The sequence below is a fragment of the Melopsittacus undulatus genome, chromosome 12, assembly GCF_012275295.1.
Source record: "Melopsittacus undulatus isolate bMelUnd1 chromosome 12, bMelUnd1.mat.Z, whole genome shotgun sequence".
Classification (NCBI taxonomy): Eukaryota; Metazoa; Chordata; class Aves; order Psittaciformes; family Psittaculidae; genus Melopsittacus; species Melopsittacus undulatus.
In genome coordinates this window covers 22,810,428-22,837,200 of record NC_047538.1, presented here as the reverse complement: position 1 = coordinate 22,837,200, position 26,773 = coordinate 22,810,428, and the positions used below count along the sequence as shown (strand labels likewise).

The following is a 26,773-nucleotide window of genomic DNA, read 5'->3' as shown; positions in this document are numbered from 1 at the left end:
TGTTTCCTTAATATTTTTTCTTTAACAGCAGTTCAGTTACCCATCTTTTATTTTGTTTGACACATTTAAGCTGAGGCTTTGTGTGATTCTTGTCTTATTTATTCAGGTGGGTTATACATGTATTATGATCTGATACAATATTTAGGGTAGATGATATGATTGAAATCTTTAAAACTCCACTTTTATGCTGGGTCTTACCCAACAACTCACAGGAATTCTAATCTTATGTGATTCTGACTTTGTAAAAAAAAACAAAAAAAACCAACAAAACGAATGCATAATTTTTACCAAAATAGTCATGGTTGCAATTAAAACCGCTGATAGTTGTTTTTGTTTTCAATTTCCTATCCTTCAGAATCCTTAATAAACTTTCACGGTCAAAAACCAGATGGTACTGCAGAGCGCAGTGTAGGTTTTGAGGGTTTTTTTTTCTGTTTGTGCTGATTATAACTCTCCCCAGATAAAAGTGTAAAATTGGTTGAATTTTTGGCCTTTGGCTGTTTGGAAAGCTGCTGTCTGCTTCCAGCAAAAGGCAATTCATATTCCGTGCACATCCACAGCTTAATGGTAGTGGGAAGTGCAACAGCCAGCAGACCAGTTTGCCATTGCCCCAGAATCTAAAGACGAGTGGGCCCTGCTCTGGCTGGTGGAATGGTTTCCTTTTTGTAATAGGCAGTTCACCTGTGTGTTTCCATTTGTGGTGTTCTCCTATTCCAAAGAGTCACTGATTTGCAAACTCTGAGGAACATTGTCTTGTGGAGATGGAGAATACATAAGGAAGATATTTAATCCCTGAGATAATTAAGCACTAAAATAAATGATTAAAAAAATATGAGGCTAAACATTGTTAGCTTTAATATAAAAATAATGTACTTCTCCCTGTGGAATGCAGGGGAGGGAGCTGCAATCAAAATAAGGGAAATAAAAAATTGAATACCCTGAGCTTTCTTCCCCTCTCTCTAAGTTGCCTCCTTGATGCCTTACTATGTTTAATGGTGCTTTGCCAGGTTGTTGGGAGGAGTACAAAATGAGTGTGGAATTTATAAATGGGACATTAGATGGAGGAACGATGTTATAGGCTGGGGGATCTGAGGAGTACAACAATAGAACAGATTTTGCCTTGGGGCTGGATATAAGAGATGCATTCCTGCAACTCTAAGTACTAGCAAAGCCATTTAGAGTTGTTAGAGTTCTTTGTTGGGGGATTATCTCGAAAAAGGTCTTAAAAAACTTCATCTGCTCTCAGTGAATATCTGAGGAAAGAGTGGGAGCTGAATGCTGAGAAGGCCAAGACTAAAATAAAGGGTGTTCTTGTATGGAAAGAATCTCCGCAGTTTACTCTTGACTGAGAACAAGCAGAAACGCCTTGGATGGAACTTCCTCTACATTCCAACAAGATCCAACCTGAATTTTCCACCTCTAGGGATCATAGGACTTCAGCCTTTTATTGCTGTTGCAGTTTGCAGTCTCACATGAGGATGTGTGCTGAGGCCATTTTCCTGATTCTTTAGATGGATTTTATTTCTAATTCCAGGTGGGGCATTAGAGTTGACATTAAACTTTTAAAAGTAAGATTTTTATTTTAATTGCTTAGTGGGTGAGGCATTTCAGGTTTTCAAGATTGAAAGATTTGCGTAACTGTGAAACTCTTCTCTGCAGTCATTTCTTCCTGATCTTTTCATGCTGAGGTTTGTTCCCTCTGTCCTACAGCTGGGTGATGCCCATCCTCATCTGGGTTTTGGTTTGTTTCTGTGGGGTTTTATTTTGTTTTTAATAGCTGCCTGGTTTTGCTTTTTCATATAGAAAGTTTTTGCTCCAGTTTTCTAGTTTATTTTTTGCATTGTGTTAGTGCCTGGAGACCTTGGCTGAGATCACAGCCTTGTTGTTGTAGGTGATACTCTTACATAAGTAGTAAGGTGAGTCTGTCGCATTTGCAGTTTACACAAAGGGTGAGGGGAAATAAATAGCAATACTCTTATTTGCTGGATATAGAACAGGAGCACAGGAATCCTAAAATCAACTAGGCTGGCAAAAAAAAGATCCTGAAGTCCAAAAGTCTGTGTCAGAGTGAGATTCCCCGCACTAACTGCTTTGTTATGTGGGTGCCTTGCCTGACGTGTCACTTATGGGTAGCATCAGTGGGGCTTCCTTTGTGGCAAAGGTGAATTCCCCATTTGAGTTATACACCCCATAGGGAGGTAAGATGGTCTTTGCTGTGAGAGGTATTTTTCAGATAATTTTCAGGGAACACTTGTGGTCTGAAATTGGAGGGTTTTAGCAACTAACAATACCTTCCCATAGGGTTTGAAGATAACAAGCCTCTTCCATCCTGTTTTAGGATTTGCAGTGAATTGCAGTACATAAACTGGAGGTTGGTGGTTGGGAGTAACCAACATCAGTTTAGGCCACTGCGGTACTTAATGAAGATATAAATATTTAGGTCAGATGTCAAACAAAAAATACAGACTAGTAAAGCATTTGTGGACTAGAGCTTGGAAACTGGGTTGCCTCTGAATGCCATCTGTGGTTACCCTTTGTCACTCTTCTGAATGAGGGCAAGGATTTGAATTTGCTATGGAAAAAAGATATTTATTTCACTCCTAGGTTGTGAAGACATAAATGTGAATATAAGATGTTCAAAAGGTCATTCTATATTTGCATCTGTATTTTTTAAGAGTATGTCTTTGCTCTTCGGGACTGACAGTTCCTAGAAAGGATGGAGAGCTTATTCTTTAATATGATAGCCTGCCTCAGGTAATTGCTCAATGGCACAGCTAAAATAGCTGTCTTGCAGTAAGAGAGGCTCAGAGTCATTGAAAATGTTCTGTCAGTGTGCAGTAATGTACAGCCTACAGATAATGGAGCTGTTTTAAGGAACAATGTAGGGTTAGGCAACAACAGTGCCATGAATCCTGATATTTACAGGAGGAAAACTTTCTTTTTGTAGATGAAGTGAAATGGAAGGGACAATAAATTGGATGCAAATCCTTTTGAAATCCTCTAGTACCAGAATGTTGTAAAGAAGCTTTTGAGTAAGTGGCTATTGTGCTAACTGTTCTTAAAGGAAAATTCAGCCTTGTGCAGGAAACCACTTAAGGTCCATGTATTGCTTGAGAGTGCTTAAAAAAAGGTTGAAGTGAGCTCTGAGTGGTCCATGTGCAGCATTTGATGTAAAACCATTGCACTGGTTTCCTGTACAGTGCAGATTGCCTTAGTGGTCACAGCTCTCCAACAGTAAATGCGTATTGCAAGTGAAGATGTGACCTTTGAGCATGAGTAAAACTATATAAGCTACTTCTTTTAATCTAGCTGCCATGTAGAACATGTCATAACCTGTTGTTTTCTAAGCTAATGAGACAGATCCTCATCTACCTAGGTGAATTCTGCATGGATTGATGATGCTTCCTGTTGCCCCTAATACCAACTATAGCACTATCAGTCCCCTCAGTAAAGTCAGTGAGGTTATATCACAGTATGACTTGGAGGTCTGATTTTTAAACTCTCCTTTCCTTTCAACAGTGACTGAGAGTCGAGGGATCCTGGAGAGCATACAGAGATTTTCTTTACTGCCAACTTACTTGCCTGTGACCTATCGTATCCACAATGCGGATGTTTCCTTCTTTCTTAAGGAAGCCAACCAAGATATTATGAGGAATTCTAGCTTGCAGTCCAGAGTGGAATCCTTTCTGATCTACAAATCCAAGAGGCCACCTGTGTTAAATGCCAGCTATGGACCTTTTTCTGTTGAACAAGTAGTGCCCCAGGACCTAATGTTGTCTTCAAATCCATTTGGATCAACTAACAAGTTCTCCTTTAATTGGAAACTTAAGGCCTTCATCATGAGTGACAAAATTTACCTGAGCAAGCCCAAAGTGCAGGTGCTGTTCTACATCGTGGGCAGGGACTGGGATGACTACAGCACCACGGAGCAGCTGCCCTGCCTGCGGGTGTTCGCCTTCCGAGAGACGCGGGAGGTCAGAGGCAGCTGCAGGCTGAAAGGGGACCTGGGGCTGTGTGTGGCAGAGCTGGAGCTCCTGCCAAGCTGGTTTAACCCTCCCACTGTTGTTGCTGGCCGTAAGAAAGCCATGGATCAGTCTGAAGGGAGCCCTGTGGAGCTTTACTATGCCATACAACCAGGAGATGAGAAAGGGGAATGCACCAAGGAGGATGTAAGGAAAAGTAATGGGATCCGACTGGGGCGCAATGACATTGATGAGTCAGGACCTCCTTTGCAGAGGATTGGGAGTGTTTTCCTTTACCAGACACATGCTGTCCCTTCTTTAAATGAAATGAGATTGGATAATAATATTGCCATCCAGTATGCACCAAAGACTGTCAAGCAAGGTGACATTTTGACTTTCCTTGTATCTGTTGCTAAAAATTCAACAGAAGATCAGTTCACACTGAGGTAAGGCTGTTTTGTGTTTCTTTGCTACCTTAGTTTTTGTTTCTCTACTCTTGGTACAGGAAGCCAATTTCACATGTATAAATTGCCTAACAGTCCTTCAATTGCTGCTCTACAGAAATTGTATTGCAGTTGGTTGACTCAATATTTCTCCTGTTGTTCAGTCTAATATGGTATAAATTGTCTGAGATGTGATCTCTGTGAGTGAGAATGGCCTTTTCTTGGAGTTGTCCTTTGAGGAGTATTTACAAAAATTGAAATAGTAGAGCTGGGACCTATCTACGTGCTAATAGGAGATAACATTTAAAGTCTCCTAAGCTGGAGTTTTGCAGTTCTCCTAATCTCTCACTGAACTCATGTTAAGATTAGTACATCTCAAATCCACAAAAGTATTTATAGGAAGTGAGCAAGAATTAGGCATCTAAGTAGGATTTATATGCTTAACCATCTCTTCCCAACTTGCTATAAGCCTGGTGCTGCTTTTATCCAAATACAGGATATTTGATGTAGCAAAACCATTTCTGAAAACAAAACATAATAGGTGGTGGTTGTGTTTGAATGTATTTGCATGTGTTTGAATGATGATGGTGGGTGTTTTCTGAATGTAACATCAAGTGCTGCCCGTGTTCATTTAATTCATGGCTTTCCAGGCATTGGAACATTACAGTGGGAAGCTCTCTCTAAGATCAAAAATCTCTGTCTGAAGTCACCTAGATATGGTTTGTTTCCCCACCACCACCCCTTTTGACCAAGGGGATTTGTGGGGCATTTCTGTGGGAAGTGGTTTGCTATAAAATTGGGTCATTTTTCCTTTGCAAGTGCATGAGATATAAACTGAATAATCACAGCACTTAGGTACTGACTTGAGGACTGTTATTTCCTCCTTCTCTGGTGAGGACAAACACCAGTAGGATATCTACTCTCCTTAACATACCAGGTTTCGATTTTCTGAGTCAATCTGGCTGAGATTTAAGTTGTTTCCCAACTGATAATTTCAAGACAGACAATACGATTCCTTGTAGTAAGCATTCAGAGATGTTTTTCTTTTTTCTCCCTCTTCTTTTCTCTTTCTCTGTACTAATGATTTTAAAGATATATTTCTTCAGACATGCATGGAAACTTCTGCTATACATGAAAGTTGGTTGAAATATAAAATAAAACCCTTTTCTGTCTAAGAGAGCTAAGGTAAAAACTGCTTGTTGCTTTTACTCTGTAAATTCTTGTGTCTTAGAAATGTGACTTCAAAGCATCTATATTTCTGTGAGCTGTATTTCTGTGAGCTGTTATCAGTTAAAGTAGAGCTAGTTATAACCATGATAATTATATTACTTGTAGGTTTATAAAATTTTCAGAACTCTCGCTTTGTTTAAATTAGGATGAAAACTGAACACCCAAACGTTTAATTGACTGCTGCTAAAACTAATTTTCTGGAACAAAAAGGAAACAATGTGTTTGAATTTTAGCTTTTTATTTTGAGATCTAAGGTATCATACCACAACAAAAGAAGGTTAAAATAGATAGCAGAAATTGGTTCAAAATGGAAAGTGTGGCATTTTCTCCTTCAAAAACATCAGTTTACTGTTAGCTTTTTATAAGCTCCTGTAACAGATTACTGTTACTTACGTTGCTTTCCTGAGTTTTGATTTCTCTTGACCTGTTTTTCTTACTAGTAACTGGCTTTCAGACTGCAATCTGCTGCAATATCAGAGTAATTATAACACCTGTTTTGCTCTGCTTCTAAAGCATTCTTGCCTGCCTGTGTTTGATCTAGCTACAGCATGTCAGAGTTTTTGTTTGGCTGTTTTCTTGGTCAGAATTGTAGTATCTATGTTCTGCATTCATCTCTCCATGACATGTACACAGCAAATTCAGCTTTCAGTGGTTACTAATTTATAAACATCCTCTTCTGTGAGGGGAAAAAGCAAGTACCAGGTAAGAGCAAAACCTGAGCTTTATTAAATGCTTTGGCTTAAAAAATCCTTTTTACTCTGGCTTCTCCTGTAACCCCAGTGTCAGACAAGATGCTAAAGCCTCTTTCATGGCCTTCTCTTTTGTAGTAAACATGTGCCCAAATGATTGGATAATTGAGATAGCATTTGACTGAAGTAAGGCTCTGTTTCAGGTTTTACTTTCTTATGTTAGTCTAGTATATCCGTTTTTCATAGCTAAATGATCTTTAAAGGTCCATTCCAACCCAAGCCATTCTATGATTACATTATGCAGGTTCTCTTTTAACATGGTCGGCTATAGAAAATATGCATTTGAGATATGCTGCCTGTTCTGTTTTTGGAAAAGAGTCTCTAGCTGGCATTTTGTAAAAGTCATCAGAGATCTCTTCTGTGACCCGATTGAGTTTTAAGTCTCCATAAACTCCAAATTCTCTTGGTTTGCAGAGGCACAGGCATTGCATCAAGATGAACTTGAAGAAACTTCATCCTATTAAAACATGTAAATACAAGGGCTTGAACAGACATACAAAAGGTCCTCTCTCCTGGAACTTAAGATGGAGCAAAAAGGCACAGAAATGACCCATTTGTGTAAATAATCAGTAAAGGATAACAGACCTCAGGAATGGGGAGACAAAGAGAGGAAGAAGGGCTCCTTTGGACAGAAAGTGCTGTGCTGGTGGCTCTGTACACTGTAATGGGTATTGTTGGTCTTTATGGTTTCTGCTCCTACTTTGTAAATATCAGTCAGCCAGTTTGTGCAGCATCTGCCTGGTCTCCACTTACTCTGAGCTCCTCTTTGATAGAGGAAAGCTCCTGACCCCCCCAGTATAACTCTTATGAGAAAACGGTATTATTTTTTTTTCTTGAAAGTCCCATATTTTTAGAAGTTCTACCTTGAGTGGCAGCAAGACTTGGAACTGTATTCATGAAGTGAGGCCAAGGGCTGCTGGCAAAATGCTTTTACCATTGCTTTTGCTCCAGTGGACTGGAAATCATGGCTTGAACAGATGGAAAATATAGGATAGACAGGTCAAAAAAGAGGAAACAGCCATACAAAACAACTGAAAGGCAAAAATTACTTATCACAGCTGAATATTTTTTTGTTTGAAAGTAGTTATATTTAGAGTAAACTGTATCCTCTTTCTAACAGGAAATTGTCTCCAAGGGGAACCTTCTAGAAACTGCTAAATACAAAAATATATAGGGAAAGGTGCCTTTGTGATTTTTCCTCATGCCATTGTTGTGTGCAGGGGAAGATTTAGAGTCATGAGCATGAACCTAATGGACGGTTTTAATTTTGTGGAAGAGTTGGACCATAAGGGCCAAGGTTTAGGTTTTGTTTTTTAATGAACTGGAGAAATTAAAAATATTTATCTTGACTCTTCATGGGTGTGAGAGGAAAAGAAAGAAGGAGATAAAACCTAAATGATGGGTAATGATTGAATACTGCTGTAAGCGCCAGATTGTAAGCTTGGAGCACTATGCCTTATGAAACTGACTCATTTGTGATCTTAATTCACATACTTGCTTCCTCTTTGGTCTTGGCCAAGTCACTTAACCTCTTGGAAGCCATTTTATCACTGCTAATATCAACAATTACTTCAATATGACATGCAATATACAAGCATTGAGCAATTCTGGCTTCCCAATGAAGCAGTATTAAATGCCTTTATCAAGTAAGTGATTGAATGTCCTGTGCTTCTATCCTATTATCTTCTCTCATTTTAAATGCAAATTAATTATTCATTGTATTCTTTGTAACTGGCCCCATGAGAGGGTTGAGTGCAAAGGCACAAATAGAATTGTACATCCTAGCCCAAAGAAAGCTGGTGTAGAGCCCACGTCAGGGCTCTGTGATCAAAGGTGAACCTCAAAGTCCCCTACGGATGACCAGCCCTGGACACAGCCTGTGCAGTACCAGACACTGTTCTGTCATCTTTTCACGTGTGACTGACCAGGGAAGGCTAAAGACTCTCTATCCTTCCCATCAAAAGGTGTTGAAGGATCCCTAAAGTTTGTGGGAAGTATTCTAGTCTATTTTGGTTTACTGTTTCCTAATTTCAAGATATGTATACTGGAAATGGCAGTTGAGGGCAGTCCTTATCTGAAATGTTTTGCTGATGGAGGGAAAGAATATATTATTTCATATCAGTCCTTTAGGATGCTTTCAGTAGTTAATGTTTCAAAGCTTCCAGTGTTATGCGATTGAAATTCCTGTTTACTGCAAGCCCAAATTACTGCTGGTTATTAACACTGTGCTGTGTTACATAGATTACAAGTAATGTATGGAGGGATGCCATAGTTTTCCAAACTGAGGAACATAAGTTTTCTGAATCTGTAGTGTAGAGCCAGTTATTTTTCATTAGCTTGTTGTTGCTAATGCTAAAATAAAGTCTAAATATAACCTTCTTTTTTGTTTAGAAGTTGGCAGTATTGGTACTTTCTGCTTGCAATCTTTTAAGTTTGTTTTCTTGTTTCTGGAGATGACTCAACAAAGAAATGATAGAGAAGGAATTGACTTCGGGTACTTAATGTCAGGCATAGATATGTAAGTTGTAGCTTTTTTTCTTCTTTTTAAAGTTATTCTATTTATAATTATACCTAGCAAAACCTGTGTGCTAACTTGTAACAGTTTATCAGGGCATTTGGAAATATGCCTTTTTGTTGCATCCATCTCTTTTCACATTGTGATGTGGACTTTATCAGAAAGAGACAGCATGATATAGTGTTCTGGTGTGTCAGGACAGCAGGAAGCAGCCTGGTGCACAGGGAGGGATGCAGGATCTGATGCTGTTCCCATTTCTAATTTGTATTCTAGTTTTATTTATGCTGTAATGTAGTTTGTGTTGGTATTCTTGCATGTCCTTTACTGGTTAGTACATGAGGGGAGAGTTGTATCCTTTGATTATCTGATGGAGCTCAACTCCACTGTGGCTTGTTTTGGGATATGTTTTTGGTTTTGTTTGTTTTCCACCAGTTCATCTGCTTTGCCAGAAATATCTTCAGCAGAAGCATTGTAGTAATTAGACTTTTCACCAAGCATCCAATAGCTTCACCTCTCCCTGCAGCAGAGCCTGCAGCATGCACTGCCTTACTGTAATTTCTACACTCATGTCCTCCAGTAGTAGAGCTTCATTGCATCTAAGTGCTGAGCTCTCCAGAAAGGGCTGCTAAGAACTGGTTGGTAAGAGGAATTTGGATATTGCCATGTAATAAGACAAGGTTTTTAGGCTTCATAAGCCTCATACATTCATGGGATCTCCCCAGAGTTGCTCACACGTTGGCTCAACACGGGGATGTGGCTTCATGGCAGCTGTATGTTCTGTTGGGTGGTATCTGAGGGGAGAATGTTCCTCTACTGCTGCTGCAGCCCAAGGTGCACCAGGGTTAGGCTTGAAGTGAGCTTGCAGTGGGCTGACAGAAGTGCCTGCAGAATGAAGGTGTTCTTACTGTTTTGCATTCCTATGGCAAGTAAATTTATATGCAAAATATATACCTTGCAAACAGTTCTTTTTTTCTCACCTACCTACCTGAGTCTTTCATTCTTTTCTCCTTCCTGAGAAGGTATTTTCTGCCCTGCCAAGATCAGCTAAATTTGTATTATAATATATGATGACCTCACTAAGTATGGGAGATGATGGTAAGAAGTGAAAACATATATTTGCAGCAGAGGATAAGTAGGAGTGCAAAGGGGTGTGGGAGTTACGTGTTTTGAAGAGGACCTTTTCATCGTCATTCTATTGCCAGAAATTGCAATATGTTTATATGAAGATCTAAAAAGAGAAAACTAGTTGATTGAGCTGTCTGCTTAGCTCTGCTTTTTCCTTCATATACGTGACCTAATGCATTCAAGAGATTCTGCTTCAGTGGAAAAATAAACTCCCAGAGAAGAAAGAAAATCTTGTGATTGACAGAAGTGATTGGAAGCTGGGACACCAGATTTGCTATTTCTACCTCCCTCATAGACTTTTCATTGTGATATGGAAGTCCAAGACCAATCTAAAAAATAACTCTATGTTCCAAAATTACACTTGAATTCAGATAACTAAATTCTATTTAAGTGAGCAGTTCACCAGGACTATCCATTTGCCCAGGCACACAGGTTATAAAAGCAACCTAATAGCCAATGTGGTAGTGGCAATTACTAAAATGTGAGCCTTGAAGTAGACATGGGTCTCTGATATTTCCTACTGACTTTGCCTGTACAGATCTACACAGATAATCTTAAAATTTAAGTCCTTTGAAGGTAGGCACTAGAATTCATCAAATCAAAATTCTGGGCTCCTTTGCATCCCGTGTGGAAATCACTGCATGTTTTATGGGTATGCTGATATCTGAAATTAACTTCCAGAGGAGCTGCAACCTACGGCCTGCCAGCTGGTAGCATCAGTGGAGAGCCTGCTGGGGCACGGGGGATTGGAAGACAAGAGAGCCTTTGGGCATCATGGCTGCAGCCAAAAGGAACTTGTAATAAAAATAAATGCAGACCCAGGTTTTGAAAAATGAAGTCCCAGTCTTCGCTTTCCTCACCTGCTAAGAAGAAATTCATAATATCTATCTTGGTAAAAATGTGTTATTTCTCTGAGATGAATGAACTAATTAATCTGAGATCTTTGATTAGGAGATATGCAGTAAATATAAAAGACAGTTAAAATTCACAAAACCCCATAGGTCATCTGTTAGCTCTCTTCTTCAATAAGGATTGATTTGCTTATTGGTTTGAATTTTGTTTGTGTTTGAGAGAGAAACATATTTTATCAGCAATGAATTGGAACAGTGCTGAATTTTTTAATGTTTCATAGGATCTTCTTTTTGGTGTATATATTTTCTCAATCAATGTTAAAAATTATCATGCAGAATAAGCACTTAAGTGGAAGAGATCCAGATTGGTTTTCCAGTTAAAGAATCCTGCCTGTTCTTCCATGTTCATATCATTGTGGCCTTAAATGCTACCTTTAGCTGTTGCTGCTGAGTGAGTAGCTTTTGGAAAAATCTTTTCATTTGGAGGAATCTTTTCATTTGGAGGACATCCAATATAGCTTCACTAGCTCAAAGAAATGTCCTGACTTTATACTGTTAAGTTGATCCTAACCTATATATATATAGTTTGGGATTTCACAGTCAAACTCCATCACCAGATTTCTGTAGGAAAAAGGTAAAAAGTGTAAAATATTCTTGGGAAATGACTGAAGGTTGTAACAGAAACTTTTAAAACTCTGATACTGTGAGATAGGTGATATTTTTGTATAAACTGTAGCTATGGTATTTCTGCATTTGTAAACCAAACTTGGGGGTCAGAGGTATGTAGGTACCACTTTTATAAACCAATGAGAGTGTTTGTGGTCTGTCTGTGTTATTTTTAATGTCACCTTTCTAATGGCAATTGTGGGAATACAGTAACTAGTGTGAAATTGTGGTAGTAAGTAATGCTCATTGATAATCCTGAAAAATTTCCCTAAAAGGCCTTTAGAGTTCAGGTTACATGAACTTCTCTAATTTGTCATTTTATCGAACAATCAATAGATGATAATCCAACAAGCATGGAAAAGATTGCATAAATACATGAGGGGAACAGAGTCAAGATCATTAGCACTCAATTTATACAGCAAAAGAATTCAGACAAGGCTGATACTTCATCCAATTGCTTGTGTGCTTTTCTAGTTCTGAGCTAAATCAAATTTTGTTCTTGGTGCTGAACTAAATCATATTCTAGTAGTAGAAACAATCAGGCAGTAAGTGGTGATCAGGAAGGTTACTAGCCACATAAAACTCTGTGATGAGGTGGGCTTTTCTCTAGGCCTAGGATTATGTGGCTATTTCATGGTATCCCAACCCTGAATTTGTACGTCTTCTGCCAGATCAAAAAGAATCTTAATGTGCGTTTTTTTTCACTTCATCTTTCTGTAGCTTCGGTCGGTTTGTTCTATTACTTAAACATCCCCTTCTACATTCTGGTTCAAACAGCTCTAAATTTCAGCTGTTCCACTGCTCAGTCTTGATGTAAAAATGAATTTAATGGTTTTCCTGGGTTCTTTGTCCTTGCAAAGAACCAGGGTAGGATATGGAAAAGTTTCTATTGATGGTTATTTCTTCAGTTTTAAAAAAGACCCCAGATCACCGGGTTATTACCGACTGATGGTCTCCACGTCCTGATCTTGTCCAGCAGTAACATACTACTGAACTGGAAGTACACAGCCCTTCAGCAAGCATTAGCTCCTCAGCTTGTGTTGTTTCTCTTGCCTTGTCACTCTTTTGGAGCTTTTACTATAATTTCTTTACTAAGGGATGGTACCACAGGCAAAAGGAAGTTTCTCTTGGCAATGTGACTTTAGCAGATTAGGAAGTCTATCTCTGATTATAGCAACTCCTAGAATTCATATGTCTTATGTTAGTGGCTGAATATGAGTTTGATTTTTAGAAGGCATAAAAAAGTGCATTTAAGGTAACTTCAGAAGATCTTAGCTTTCTTCCTCCTTCTCGCCTCTCCCTCTTGCCAAAGCTTGCTAAATGTCTTTGGTGAAATGAATGACCTAAAGACAGCTTCTGGTGCTAAGGAAATCTGAGAACTTAAAATCTGCCTAATTCTTCAGAGAGAAAAGAGGATAAAAGATACAGCAGTCTGAGCCTTTTTTTACACAGACTAAAGGAAAAGTAACTGTTTAGGAGAGGCAAACAATGCCTGATGCTATTTAGCAGCACCTTGTAATTTTAAAACAGCAAGCTTGCAATATCCTCAAGGTTCCCAGGCCTTGCAGCTTGGTTTGCCCTTTTTGTAAAGGTGGCCTTTAACAAGGTGAATCACACTTGATGTTTTCTGGGCTGACACTTCAGTCAGTTTGTATTCAGTGGCATAAACTGAATAAGTGACATGTTGAAGTAAGTGGGAGTTATATGCTGGCAGTCTTGTGTCTTTATCTTTTCATTGTAATAAATGTTATTTCCTCATATAAGCTTGTACAGTGATGGCCTTTCTAAAGTAGTGCTAAGGGGAAATCACACCTCTGCTACTGGCTGCTTAAAGGCTTCACTCAAGACTTCTCTCTTTTTCTGCTGTGTTCAGCATATTCTACAAGTATGAATTAACTTTCGTAGCCTGTTTATGAGCTAGTCAAGCAAATACAATTTCCCTCATCTTCTAGATGGGAAAAAAGCTTTCCTACTTTTTGAAGTGACTTGCTAATGGGCCCAGGATTGTCAGTAGCAGTATGGAGGCAAGTACTTCAGAACTGTTGAGTTCAAGGGCAGTCTGTTACCTGCTGTTGCAGTGACAGATTGTGTTAAGAAAATTGTTCTTTCTGTTTATTCCAGTTCAGATGCACTGCACTGAGAATCAGTCATGTTGACCAAGCAGATGTCAAAAACTGAGGGTTACCTGAAGCCAACCATTACTCCATGAGCACTGTTGTTATGGTCTGTTGCATTGCAGTAGTACCTAAAAGCTACAACCATCCTCAAGACCAGCGTCTAGCCTCTGCAAGGAGTAAGCAGCGTTGGTTGGACCATCAATAAATGTGAGGCTGTGTGAGCAGTACATTAATGTTCAGTTAACAAATACCAGGATAACTGTGCTGCTTACACTGGGTAGTCCCAGTGCTGCTGTGTACAGATGTGCTCCCAGGAGTCACAGTGGGCTGTAGAGTCATTTGTCTTTCCATGCAGTTATAGACTGGGTAGCTTTATTTTGCTTGTCCTGCTACACTATGGAGATACTGGGGGATTTAGTTGGAGAAAACTATGTTTTCAATATAATTCATCAATTTAGGGAGATGAAGAACATGAACATCTGGAAAATACAGGTTTGTTTTGGTTTGCTATTTTGTGATGGTTTTGTTTTTCTTACTTTTTTCTTTAGGACTGGGGAGATTTGCATTACTACAGGTTAAATTTCTGAAATCAGTGTCTTTGGGTATGATTTTTTTTCCTATGGAACTTATGAGTTCTCAATGGAGAAAACATTAGTCTCATTTGTGGTAAGAAGTGAAACAATATGAAAGGCGGCTGTCAGGTCCGTGCTAGATAAATGGAAGACAGATGGCAAGTGTGATTGGCACTGACAAGGTGTGAGCCGCCTTGTTTGCAGGTGCTGCTCCTGCCATCCATCACACTTTCACCTAATAATGGGAGATGTCACTGTGATGTACTTAAATCCCCAAATGACTGGTAAAGTGAAGCCAACAGGAAGAAGGGTTTGGGTGAGGGGCATCATACTGGGAACAGTGTGACTTTAAGGTCTGTTAGCACAGATAAAGAAGCATCAAACACTGTGTTTTGAGATAAGACACAAAGTATTTTGCTGTGCACATGCTCCCCCTAATGCTCTTTGATATGTGTAAGGATTTCTAATTGCTTTGTCAGGACCAGGGGGATTATATGTCTTGCACCAATGCCTCCTCTGAGCTTGGGGCCAGGGACAGCCCTCATCGTGGGTCACTGCCAACCTGCCTCCCACTTCCGTGAGAATAAAACAGTTTAATGCTGCTGTTGTGGGACAGGGAAACAGGCCACTTGAGAAAGTCCGGAGGCAGACACAATGCTGAATTCATGCCTGGTTTGGATGTCTATTTCTAAAGCAAGGCTTGTGGAAAACCCAGTGCAAACTTTCTTTCTAGCTCTGATGTAAACCAGTCACTACGTGAAGTCATACAGTGGCAAGAAGTCATACAAGTATTTTATCACTCTCTCAGCTGTCTGTTGAGAACTCTCTGCCAGCTCAGGTCATTGTGATGACAGTGTCCATTCCAGTTTCTTGTACTTCTTTAGTTATGACTGACAAGTTTAGGAGCTGGATACTGGGATTTGTATGCTCTTCCTGTATTTTTGCAGAGTGCCCAATTGTGTCTGTCTTCACATAAACCTATCTATATATTGGTCTCTTTGTTGTCTTAATCTAGGCGGACAAATATATAGAACATTCATGTAAAACTTTGGGTCAATGGATTTCCTTTTCCTTCTTCTAATATCCTGGTAAAACATGAAATTCCATCTAGATAGAACAGATCTGACACATCCTTGTAATACCTATGTAAAGCCATGGTATATTTTAATAGATCATCTTTATCAAATTCCATTTGTTCACAGATATCCAATTTCCAAACAAAAGTTCTTTCTCTTTCATGTCTGCAAAAATCAGAAAATTCACCCATCTCTTCTTGCTCATTGTTGAAATACAGCACTGAGAAGGGAATCCTCAACTTCACTCTACACAGAATAGTGGCAAAAATCAAATAAAATGAGTACAATTTGAAAATCAGGATTGTCTGCTTCACAGCACTTTCCTGTTCTCCATCTTGAACGTCGGAAGCTGACCTCTCCAAGTGTCCTGAATGCTGCCCGGAGATCCTCTCCCAACAAGCACTTCCTCAGCTAGGTGAATATGGGGATTATAAACTGGTACAGCAGCAAGGTTCCAAAGCACTGTTTGCTCTTCTGGTGTTCATTTGACTTTGGATCACCCCAGGACCTGAAGGAGCTGAGGACAGTCTTTGTGCCATCACATCTCTAGTAGAATTGTTCCATTTCAGTCTGCCTGCTCTGCTTCCTGGGGAGCTGCTTTCTCTTCCTTCTCCTCCTGCTGTTTTTGCAGCATCAGTCACTTCTCAGATCAGTTTTCTCTCTCTTGTTGCTATGTCACCTTGCTGCTTGTGAGTGGTGTCACTGAGATGTCTTCCTATTCCTGCCACCACCATTGCTGGGAATGATACTTCATCTGTTCTCAGCATTAACTTCTTTCAAACCAGTGATCTGTATATTTTTCTACCCGACCTTATTTATACAGTTTTATTGTTGCTACCATCTATTGTTCCTTTGCACTTTCCAGCTTTGTCAAATGTTAAGTCTGAGGCAGTTGCTTCTTGTATCTGTTGAATTGTTTTATTTTCCTTTATTCCTGGAATGCGATTGGTTCCTAGACCTTCTAGGAAATCTTAATCCTAAAAATATTATTTTCCTGATTAAGAATTCAACAGCAGAACAGTAATTCCACACCTTTTGTTTCTACTCCTCCGCATTCAGCAGAGCCTTAAAAAAAGGTAAATTTTCATAGGGAAAACCCTTTAATCTTCTTGACTTCTGTTGTTGGGTGCTTCCACTGTGTCCTCTGAGGTCCTTATGCCATTTTTGCCACTGGTGTAGCCAGAATGCCACTCTATGCAGAAGAGTCATGTCAGCCTGACCACTCTTTTCTCCTTAAGTGAGTTCATGCCCTAGCAAGAGTTTCTTAGTCCTGCATGGGGCCCATCCTGCTGTTAGGTTTACAATCCTAAGTAGGATCTTGCTTTACAGCATTGTACCCTGAAGCCTATAGTGAACCCAGTCAGACTCAACAGCATCTCTTGTAGTATTCTTGTTCTGCACCTCTCTATCCTGTTTACATTTCAGTGGCCTTTCCCAGCCTATCACTCTGCAATGTCTTTATCATCTTTTTTTCTGGCTGCCATATCAACACCTGCTTCCCACAGTATGGAAGTCACAGACTGGTTTGTGCTGGGAGGGACCTTAAAGCTCAACCAGTTCCAGCCCCCTGCCACTGGCAGGGACACCTTCCGCTAGAGCAGGTTGCTCTAAGCCCCATCCAACCTGGCCTTGAACACTGCCAGGGATGGGGCAGCCACAGCTTCTCTGGACACCCCGTGCTGGCGCCTCAGCACCCTCACAGGGAAGACTTTTTTCCCAGTGGAGAGAGTGGAGCTGCTGTTGTGAAATCAGTGTCTATGCAAGATGATTTAACTCCATCACAAAGAATGTCAATAGTAATAGCCTATAGTAGATATTCTGTTGCACAAAACAGTTGATCAGGAGTATTATAGTGGCTATAATCCAATCTAAATCTGTAAAAGTTAATTTAAAATGATGAAATTAAGTACTGGCTGTCAATACAGGAAGTGTTGCCTCGAGGATATTAAAGACTTCACAACCTGAGACAAGCTCTCTAGTATCATTGCCCAAATTGATAATGTTTTTGAATGCTTAATACAGCATATATTCCATTAGTATAGAGTTTGTGTTCAGTATTTTGATAAAGTTGGTATATTTGGACCCTGTGTCCAAATCTGATGATTATTTTGCTTGCATTAGTTATTTTTTGTTAAATGTTCTGTAAGTAAAAACTTTTCTCATATTCTCAAAAAAAGGGGGGGCAATTCTCATGTGCAGTGGTTTTAGTACCATACAAGCTGTAGAGAAACTTGATTTTCCTACCTTCTTTTTTTAACTGCGGTCTTCCCATTCCTTTCTCAAATGTGTCCTGTGAACATTGGTGCAACATATTTTGTAAAAGCTTATCAACAAAAGGATATCTCTTTACAATCTTTGGATCCAATACCTAGAAGCTCTAAAGTGTTTGGATTTAAGAACTGTCTTCTTTTTGAGGAATTGCCCGTTTTAAGTATTCATTACTCAAGCTAACAGGTAGTGAAAATGGCTTTAAATCATCTGGTGGGTTTTTCCTTGCTTGCTTGCTTTGCTTATTATTGTATTTAATGGATGGGATTGCTTGCCTCTTGTTCTTGAACTTTAAGAGTCCATGTATGAAGGTTTGTTTTTCTTTCTCTGCATCTAGAAATGCTATTTGGCACTGATTTAGCCATGTAAAACTAAAAAACCCCAACAACTTCTCTGTTAAAATACCCTTTTAAAAACATGCCTGTGATCTAGATTTTGCGGACAGTAATTGCTTTGCCAGTCTGTAGGTTGGAGCAGTCTGTAAAACCTGAAAGAAAAATGTCAGTTGCCACCAGCTAAAGCAATTGTGTGTGGACAAATTCAAACCCAGAAGGGGAAAGTCAGTTTTTAACATTACCACTGTCGTTCAGAGAGATGTTTAAATAAGGCTTCCACTGCTTAAATGGAAAGGGGAGGAAGGTGAGCTTATAGGTATGTGCATTCCTAGGAGAGAAAGGGGCTACAATGATGAGAATAAACATCAAAGCTGCTGGAAGGAATAATATAAACTTGTAATAGAGTTTCAGCAAAAGCAGCCATTGCATTTGCCTTTCATATATTCTGGCTTCCTTTTCTAAAACACCTTCTTGTGACAATGCTGTCTCTTGTCCAGCATCATTTCCAGCGCTCACACAGATGCTGGAGAAGCAGAAAGCAGCCCTTCCTTCCAAGCATTCAGACAAGTGCCAGATTCAGCACTACAAGGGCCATATTCTGAGGGCCACTGTGGGCTGGAGCAGAGGAGAGAGAAGGAACCAAGAGAAGGATGCTCAGCTTCCAGGCCAAAGAGAGTCAGTGTGTGCTTTACAGGGGAAGGCTTTTTCCGGTATCTGTCTGGAAAGCCTGGAACCATTTGATTTACAGCATTTTTGAGACATACATTAATCTCAAAGCGCTGTTCACTGGAGCTGTGGAAGATTTGCAGTAGCACAGTGTTTTGGGTACCCAGCAGTAACTTGCCAGGCCTCAGAGTCCAAGGTGAAATTCAAATCTGGGTGGCAAAGCAGCTTCCTGTACTATATAACAGTGACCTGAAATCAGTAGAAAGAAGATAGTTTCAGAGGACTGGTTTTGTTTGGGACAGCATCTCATAGCACATACCAACATAAGTGTACCGGTTTTGTTGCATACTTCTGAATTCATGGAAGCAAATAGAGATGAGCTGTGCAAATACCTGTCCACACTCACTAATCGGGTTGTATGATTTGGGAATGGCATAGGGATAAGTCAGGGTGCAAGAATTTCAATTACCTCCTGCTTTTGATTATTTGCATCTTTTTTTTTTAAGAGATGATACTGATGTGCACCTGGTACAGCACTGGCTGCACAAACAGATTTGTGGTTTACTGAGGCATTCAGTATTTCACGACTTGCTGCCTAAGGGATGGTCAGAGATTATTGTACTCTCTGAGCTCTAAACAGATGACACAGTTGAGGTAGCTTGTGCTGCTAGAATTACACCCAGGAAATCACTGTAAGTAACACGTCTTGCTCTAATGTTATGCAGTCTTTCAGGCTTTTGGAGACCCTCAGTAGTGCTTAGGCAGGGTGCGTCAACTGGAGAGCAGGGCTTCCTACCAACTTGTGCCATCCATACACAACCATACAGATGTAAAGGCTTTGCTGGCATATGATAAAGAAACCAAACCCCAGGACTTCACTCACCTGTCATGACTGGGAGCTTACTTAAGGACATGCAGGAATCTATATTAATTTACTTAAGTTTTCCAATATATATTAATAATGAGGGAATAGGGGGAATTTCCATCATTGTATTATTCTAGCTTCTTGACCCTTTTGATAGAGGGAATTTATTAGCTTTCAGTTAAGAATTCTCTAAGCCAGGTATCTGTGGAGAAATGCTGTATGTGTGGCTTTGAAATCTTGTAATAATTAGATGAATTAAACAGTTTGGAATACCTGAAAAATCGAATTATTTAGCTGAACAGGTCTAGACTTTCTTAATCATCCAGAGTTGGTGATACTTTTCAGCTGTGAGGGAACATAGGCAGTGCCTTGGATCTTCACATGTTTTGGAAAATAGACTCCAAATGTCAGTTCATGTCCAAATGTCATGTTTCAAAGTAGGAAGCTGTTCACAAACTTGCAAATGGATGGCCTAGGACCTAACTGAATACATAAGTTGCCTGCAGGGAAAGAATTGTAAGAGGGAAAGGAGGAGGGAAGAAAGAAGGGCATCCCCCAAGGTAAATTAACATCTGTGAAATAAGACACTTCTAAATGTATGCTAATGGCCTAAATGTTTCCATATTCAACTAAGTAATAAGTCCCGAGTTGGCAATATCATCCCAAAACATTCATTTACCAAGCGAAGGCTCCACTGGGGTAGCAGAGGCACCATAATGAACTGGCGTGGGCAGTAAGACATGATAATGTCTACTTCAGAGGGAATTACCACTTTCATAATGCAATTTACAACAAGAATTTAGTTGTTAGAAAGGTTGTTTTTTTCCCCCTCTTCATTATGACACTGTAATTATGATTCTAGTGGCTCAGAATAATTTCAAGAGGAGTGAGTTACCAAAGCTTTTGTACTGAGTGTTCTCAGGCACTTTGAATGTGGGACTAAGTGCTGCTGATTTGATAAATAACAATCAAATGGAAGGTTCACATAGGACAGCAGCCTACTTAGAGCTGATCTCATCCTCCTTCACTGCATTCCACTTCGTGTACTTAATGTGTTCCTTTTCTTTTTTTTTACTGTGTATTATTGTTTATCTATTTGATTAAAAAAACCCTAAGCCCCAAACCCATAATGCCTGCTGTAAATCGGTGTTCTTCAACAATAACTATAGCAACGAACTCTGATATAGTACTTTCATTTACAGATGCTGAGGCATCTGTACAAAATAGTCAGTGTCACCATCCTTATTTACAGATGGAGAACGGGAAGTAGAGGAAGGCTGAATTGAGCTTTGTGGTCTCTGAGCCAAGCTGTTTGAGAGTTGGGAACAAAGTAAAGGGGTTGGGGTTGGTTTTGACACTGAGTATGGTGCTCATAGTCAATGAAACTGTGCTATGTCCTTCCCCTTGTGGCATTGGCCTATTGTGCAACTGAAATAAAGAAATACAGGCTTGCAGGTGTCTCCATTAGAAACCCCTGTCTTTGTCAGGAGCTGTTACATTAGAGCCAGGTTACTTTGGTGTAAATCCTCAACCCCTAAAGAGAGCATTATTTCCAGAGCTTACAACTTACAGCACTGGCACCCAGTGTTTGTCCCTATCCAAAACTGTAGAATGGGTGACCTTGAAGGTGTTCCAGCTGTGTGACCTGAGAATCTGCTCTGTGTAGAATTGTATAGGTAGCGGTTTCATGCTTCTTGTTATGAGCATACGATTACTGGCCGTTTTAGGCAGACTGAATTTTCTACAGCCATTTATCCATAACAAGTGTCTAGAATCCCTCTGGAGTTTCCTTCAAGACTACATCTAAATGCAGTGAAAGATTCTTCCAGTGGCTACTCAAAGATGTAAGCAATTTCTTAAGTCTCTGGTAGGCTATCTTTAGCCTTTGAAATTGAATGAGTGCATTCAAGCATGGAAATAATCCCTCTTGATATTTTGTGCCCCCTTTGGTTTAATTCAGGTAGTTCTCTGTGTTTTCAGACCAGACAGGTATTATGTACTCAGATTCAGAAGTCTTTATTTGGAATAGCTGCTCGTGAAGAGACTTGATGTTAGTTTGGTTGGGTTTCTTTCTCCCCTAAACTTGTCTTGAGAAAAAAATTGTAAAACACGGCACTTGACATATGTTACAATAGTCTTGTAAGAGAGAAACCTGTTGGGTGCAGTATGCTTTTTGATATTCCTCTTTCTGTAAGGCACTGTAAGATTGACTGAGCATTTGTTTCTTAAGGCAGTGATTGCAAAATCTTTTAAAATTATGGCAAACTTCTCATCTTTGTGTTGTAGTGGCTTTTTCTAGAAGCTTGAAGTGTATTTGCTGGAGCCTGGAAAGACAGCTCAGCTAAAACAAAAGCTATCTGCTCTGGTGAGGCATTTTGCTCAAGCTTGAAATAAACAGCTTAAATGTAATGCATGCCCTTTCGTGCATCATTGGCACTGTCAGAGTCTGCAGGTGATTGACATCTCCATGAACAGGAAGACGATTTGGCAATTCATTCGTATCACAAGCTTGCTACTGATAGAGTATTTGTTTCCATAGGTGACTGCAGTATCATGTGAAAGTCAGGTACCAGTAACTTTGAAATCATGTCAGTTGTCTCCTGATCTGGATGTCACTTGAAAAAGCAACCTATGCACGTATGAAGCATATAATACATTCACAGAGGTGCTGACAAGAAGCTTCTAGACCCTTGGTAGTCAAACTAAAAAATGCTTTTTGCAGGACCCTGATGAGCACACTGATAAATGTATTAGGAAGCTTTGGAAAAACTAGAAATTAATAGTATGGGATTATCAGATGTCTTGTGTTGCTTAAGACTGGCATAAATGCTAAGCCCCCCCAAGGAATAATAATAGATAGGAAGGACTTTTGCATTTTTAAGACTCTTTAGGTTTCATAGTTGTTTTGAAAAATCTCTGACTCCGTTTTGCAGGCTGTGAGCTGAAGGAAGAAAGAAATGTGAGGCTGAGTTGCCCAGTGTCAAGTCAACAAGGGAGTTGATTATTTCCCTTTTACACAGTACCAGGATGCCTTGCAGCCTGTTTGGTGTATTAAACACACTAGCAGGCTTTGAAGATAGGTCAGACAATATGTGGGGAATAGCTAGGATTTTTTTTCTCCTTTTGTGATATAATTGACTCTTTTGCTCTCTTTGCCTTCTAAGGGAACCAATAAATTTAATATCCAGTTTCTCTCATCTGCCATCAGAATGCAAATGTGATGCCAGATGAATATACTTTCAAGAATACTTAACCTAAGTGCCACATAAAGCCTACTAATTTTCAGTTTGTTTGCTCTCTCATATAATTGTTTCCAGTAGTAGAAATGTACCACGCTGAAACATCTTAGTGTGAGCCAGTGACAGCTTTGTGTAGCTTGTTCTTGCCATAGAAGTGAAGAAATGTAACGTATTTGGCCATATTCAGTGCCTTGCGAATACCATTTGGAATATGCTGCTTTGAATACATAACCATCTTAATAACAAAAATTTGGCATTTGATCCACCTCTGATCCTACATGTCTAGCAGCAATGGCAGGCTTTTAATACTGTATGTGTCACACAAGCAAAAATGTTGGAAGAGGAAAGGGCACATTCTGATTGATAAAGGATGCAGCTATCTATCTCTGACCCTCATGAGCTTGTACAGAAAAGAAACATCATGTAAAGCAAGAAAAATAATTTGTGAAAGTTCATTAGTGTCAAATTTGTTAATAATGATAAAAGACAAGAAAGTACAAGAACAGCAATGAGATGAGTCATTTGGTTCCTTACCTGCACTAGGCAAGAGTGCTGCTGGTAAAGCCATTTGGAACAGTTAACTGTAGTGGCTGGAGCTGGAAAACATGCAACAGTATATGGTATGTTTCACAGTATATGGTATGTTTCACAGTATATGGTATGTTTCACAGTACATGGTATGTTTCACAGTACGTGTTTTCATCAAGAGTGCAGGAGGTGGGGCTTAGGGATGTTCCCCAAGTGAAGACTTTCCAAAAGCAGCCCTGTGCCTGCGGGATGCCCAAGTCTGAGTGTAGGTTTGGGGCTCTGCATGAGTTGGTCTTACACTGGGTCCATTCCCACTCAGAACTTCATAACTGTCAGTCTTATTTTCTTTTCCTTGTCCTAAGTAGGGATGGTGCATTCGTTAGCATCAAGGGTGGCCCCACAATGAGCTGGAACAAGGATGGAGCTCCTACACAGCATAGCTGGAGAGTGGGAGACCCCCTTCAACTGAAACCTGTTAGAGCTTTCGCTGCCAAGAGTAACTCAGATTAGGCTGAAACCTGAGCACCAGCTTGAAGTAACTATCACTGCTGATAGACCAATGTTGGCTGCAGTGCTGTGAAAGTGAGTTCTGTATTTGAGATTCTTTGCTGCTATTGTGCTGGTACGTCACATATTTGTAACACTGGGCCGTAGCTTCTCTTCTAGTTGGACAAGTTGTGCTTTGGCATATTCCGCAAGCAAGCTTTGTACTGCGTTTTCTTTTGCCACCTGTCCTATCCTGGTCATGTAACTGAACATAATGAGGGCTGTGCATGATATTCCAAAGAGGTTTAATGGATAATTTGCTTTAGAGTGTCTGTAAATAAATTCCCCTTGAGACCTGTTTGTGTCTTTAGGTACCTAAGCTTTCAATTACAAGCAAGTTGGTGCTGAACCAGCAATGCTATAACTTTTAGGTCAGGTTTCCTCACCTTGAAGGTACACCCATGAGGGGTTTAGGAAAAGAGAAGTTAGAATTTGCTTTGGCAGACATTTCTGGGACTGCAGTGTTCTACCTGGGGCTGAGTGACATTCTGAGATGTGTGAAATTCCTTCCTGGCTTTGAAAATACAAAGAAAAGTCAAAGACATCACTTCAGTTTGAACCCTGGAAGTGAATGGAAGTCCCATGGAGCATTATCTGGGAGGAGGAGGTGTGTCAGCCTTGCCAATGAATGGCTTTGGCAGGCACTCACTGATGGATGTGTAATACCTGCCACAGATGAACTGTCTAGGGCTTCATGTCGGTGTTTGTCTGCTGTGCAGGAGAGATGTGCAGGGGATTCATTTTCACCAGTGTCTTTTTGCTCTTAAAAAGTTACCTTCGCAAATTGCTGTATGTCTTCTTAGACAGCTCATATACTCCCATAGCATAATTTTTATGTCTCCTTGTAAAGTCATGTGTGAATATTTCTAGCTCTTTAGCATTATCTGTCTTTCTCTGCTCTTTGGAAATGGATCTGCATTACAAGAAGTACAGTAAAAGCAAACCTAACAGAGAAGTTGCCTGGGTCTCAAAAATACATGGTCTCAGAGATTTAGGTAGAAATCCAAAATCCCCCTGCTTAACTTTAAAGCTACAAGGAGGATGGAGCATTCACCACTTCCCTGGGCAAGCCATTCCAGTGCCTCACCACTTTACCTAACAGTAAAGAATTTCTCCTTATATCCAGTCTAAACCTCTGCTGTTTAAGTTTGAACCCGTTACCCCTTGTCCTATCACTACAGTCCCTAATGAAGAGTCCCTCCCCAGCATCCCTGTAGGCCCCCCTCAGATACTGGAAGGCTGATATGAGGTCTCCATGCAGCCTTCTCCAGGCTGAACAGCCCCAACTTTCTCAGCCTGTCTTCATACAGGAGGTGCTCCAGTCCCTGATCATCCTCATGGCCCTCCTCTGGACTTGTTCCAACAGTTCCATGCTTTTTTTATGTTGAGGACACCAGAACTGCACACAATGCTCCAAAGTGAGGTCTCATGAGAGCAGAGTAGAGGGGCAGGATCACCTCCTTCGACCTGCTGGTCCCAGAAGAAATTCAAGTGCAGATGGAGCACACAGAAGCAGGAATTTGGAATGCGCTCCTTAGTCTCTTGGTTTTGACATAGCTAGTGATGCCTATCTATATGCTGTAGAGCAATCAGGGTCAGAAAAAGGATTTCAAATTGACTTCAGTGTTACCTTTTGTCTGGTTTAGTCATCTCAATGTAAAGCACTCTGTGCTGAGAATGCCATTCTGAAGGGAGTAACTCGACCCTTTTACAAGGAACAAGTATGTCTAATTGCGTCCATAAATGTAACTCCCCAATCCCTCTCTTTGAAGTTCGGTGCAGTAACATACTGCTCATGGATTTTTCAGCCGAGCAACCTAAAGTTGCAAATGAGCTGCAATATGTATTTAAGAAGCTGTATTTTGTAAGTGATTAGATCTTACTAAATCTGCGTGGCAGCATGATCAGAAACAATCTCAGTTCCTATTAGAATAATCTCTTATTTATGACTGACCAATATACCCTGATCTGTCATCACTTCACTCTTACAATCTGTTCACTAAATAAAATCGTAACTTTACCATATGCTTGACAGAATTATGTAGCAGCTTTAGCATGTTTATTTTGCACTCTGTATATTTCAGTCCACACTCAGTTTGAAAGTCTGTTCTTTATTACTGTTGTAAACTCAGCTGGGCCATTTATATCCTATGGGTGTTAACAGAACAGCCGTTTAGATTCATATTTGTCCAGTGACAGAGTAGAGGAGGCAGCATTCAGAATCTTTGGGAGAGGCATTACCTTTCCTTCACAATGATTATTGTTTAAAGGTTTGAGATTTACAGGTAATTGTTTTATGTACCTAACAATACACTGTCTCTTATTTCCTTACTGGCAATCGGTATTTTACAAGATGAAACAGAAGTACGTTGTTCAGATGTTGGACTTACCTTTGGCTCAGCCAGTGTAAAACCAGAGGTTGGGTACAATGCTCCTGTGGTACAGTGATTTATCTGTGAGGAATGTTATCAGCAGATTGGGGGAATTAAAACCTGGCTAGCTGCCATAGGAAACTCAGCAACATACCACTAAATCTTGTGGTTCATAGGGAAAGATTGGCTTGAAGTAAAAAAAAAAAAAACAACAAAAAACAAAAGCCAGTGAGAGAAGACAATAAATGTGTATTCCAATCCCGGTAAAATGGACTTCATTTCATATATGCGTCAGAATTGCTACATATTTCTTTGAAGCTGATAACTGAACTTATTAAGCCAAAAGAACTGATTGTCTCAAATCTTAATACAGTCTCAGGAAGAGAAAAATGGTGTTGTGCTAGGGTAAAAAATGAGACCTTATTCTGTTCCAATCACGCTTACTTTGTAAATGGAAGTCTTTAGGGTAAGTTACAGCCTGACTCAGAAAGGGATATGATGTGGGTTTGGCATCCAAATGCATTTTTAGGTTATGGGTTTAGGGTATTTTTTTTTCTTTTTAATTGATGGGTAAGGATTTCAGAGCACTTTCTAGCACCCAGGTGACTTTGTTGCCTTTGGTCCTGTTGATTGCTAATGGTGCTGTGT

The 26,773-nt window shown here is 39.9% G+C and overlaps 1 protein-coding gene across 1 annotated transcript in view; it reads left to right on the top strand.

The window, feature by feature from the left end:
- Window positions 1-3,523: 3,523 nt before the first annotated feature.
- Window positions 3,524-26,773, top strand: part of TMEM132D (transmembrane protein 132D) — a 182,248-nt gene continuing 158,998 nt past the window's right edge. The window contains exon 1 of the mRNA XM_034068653.1: window positions 3,524-4,408. Within this exon, the coding sequence (XP_033924544.1) occupies window positions 3,648-4,408 (761 nt within the window). The 5' untranslated portion in view covers window positions 3,524-3,647. The remainder of the gene's footprint in view (window positions 4,409-26,773) is intronic.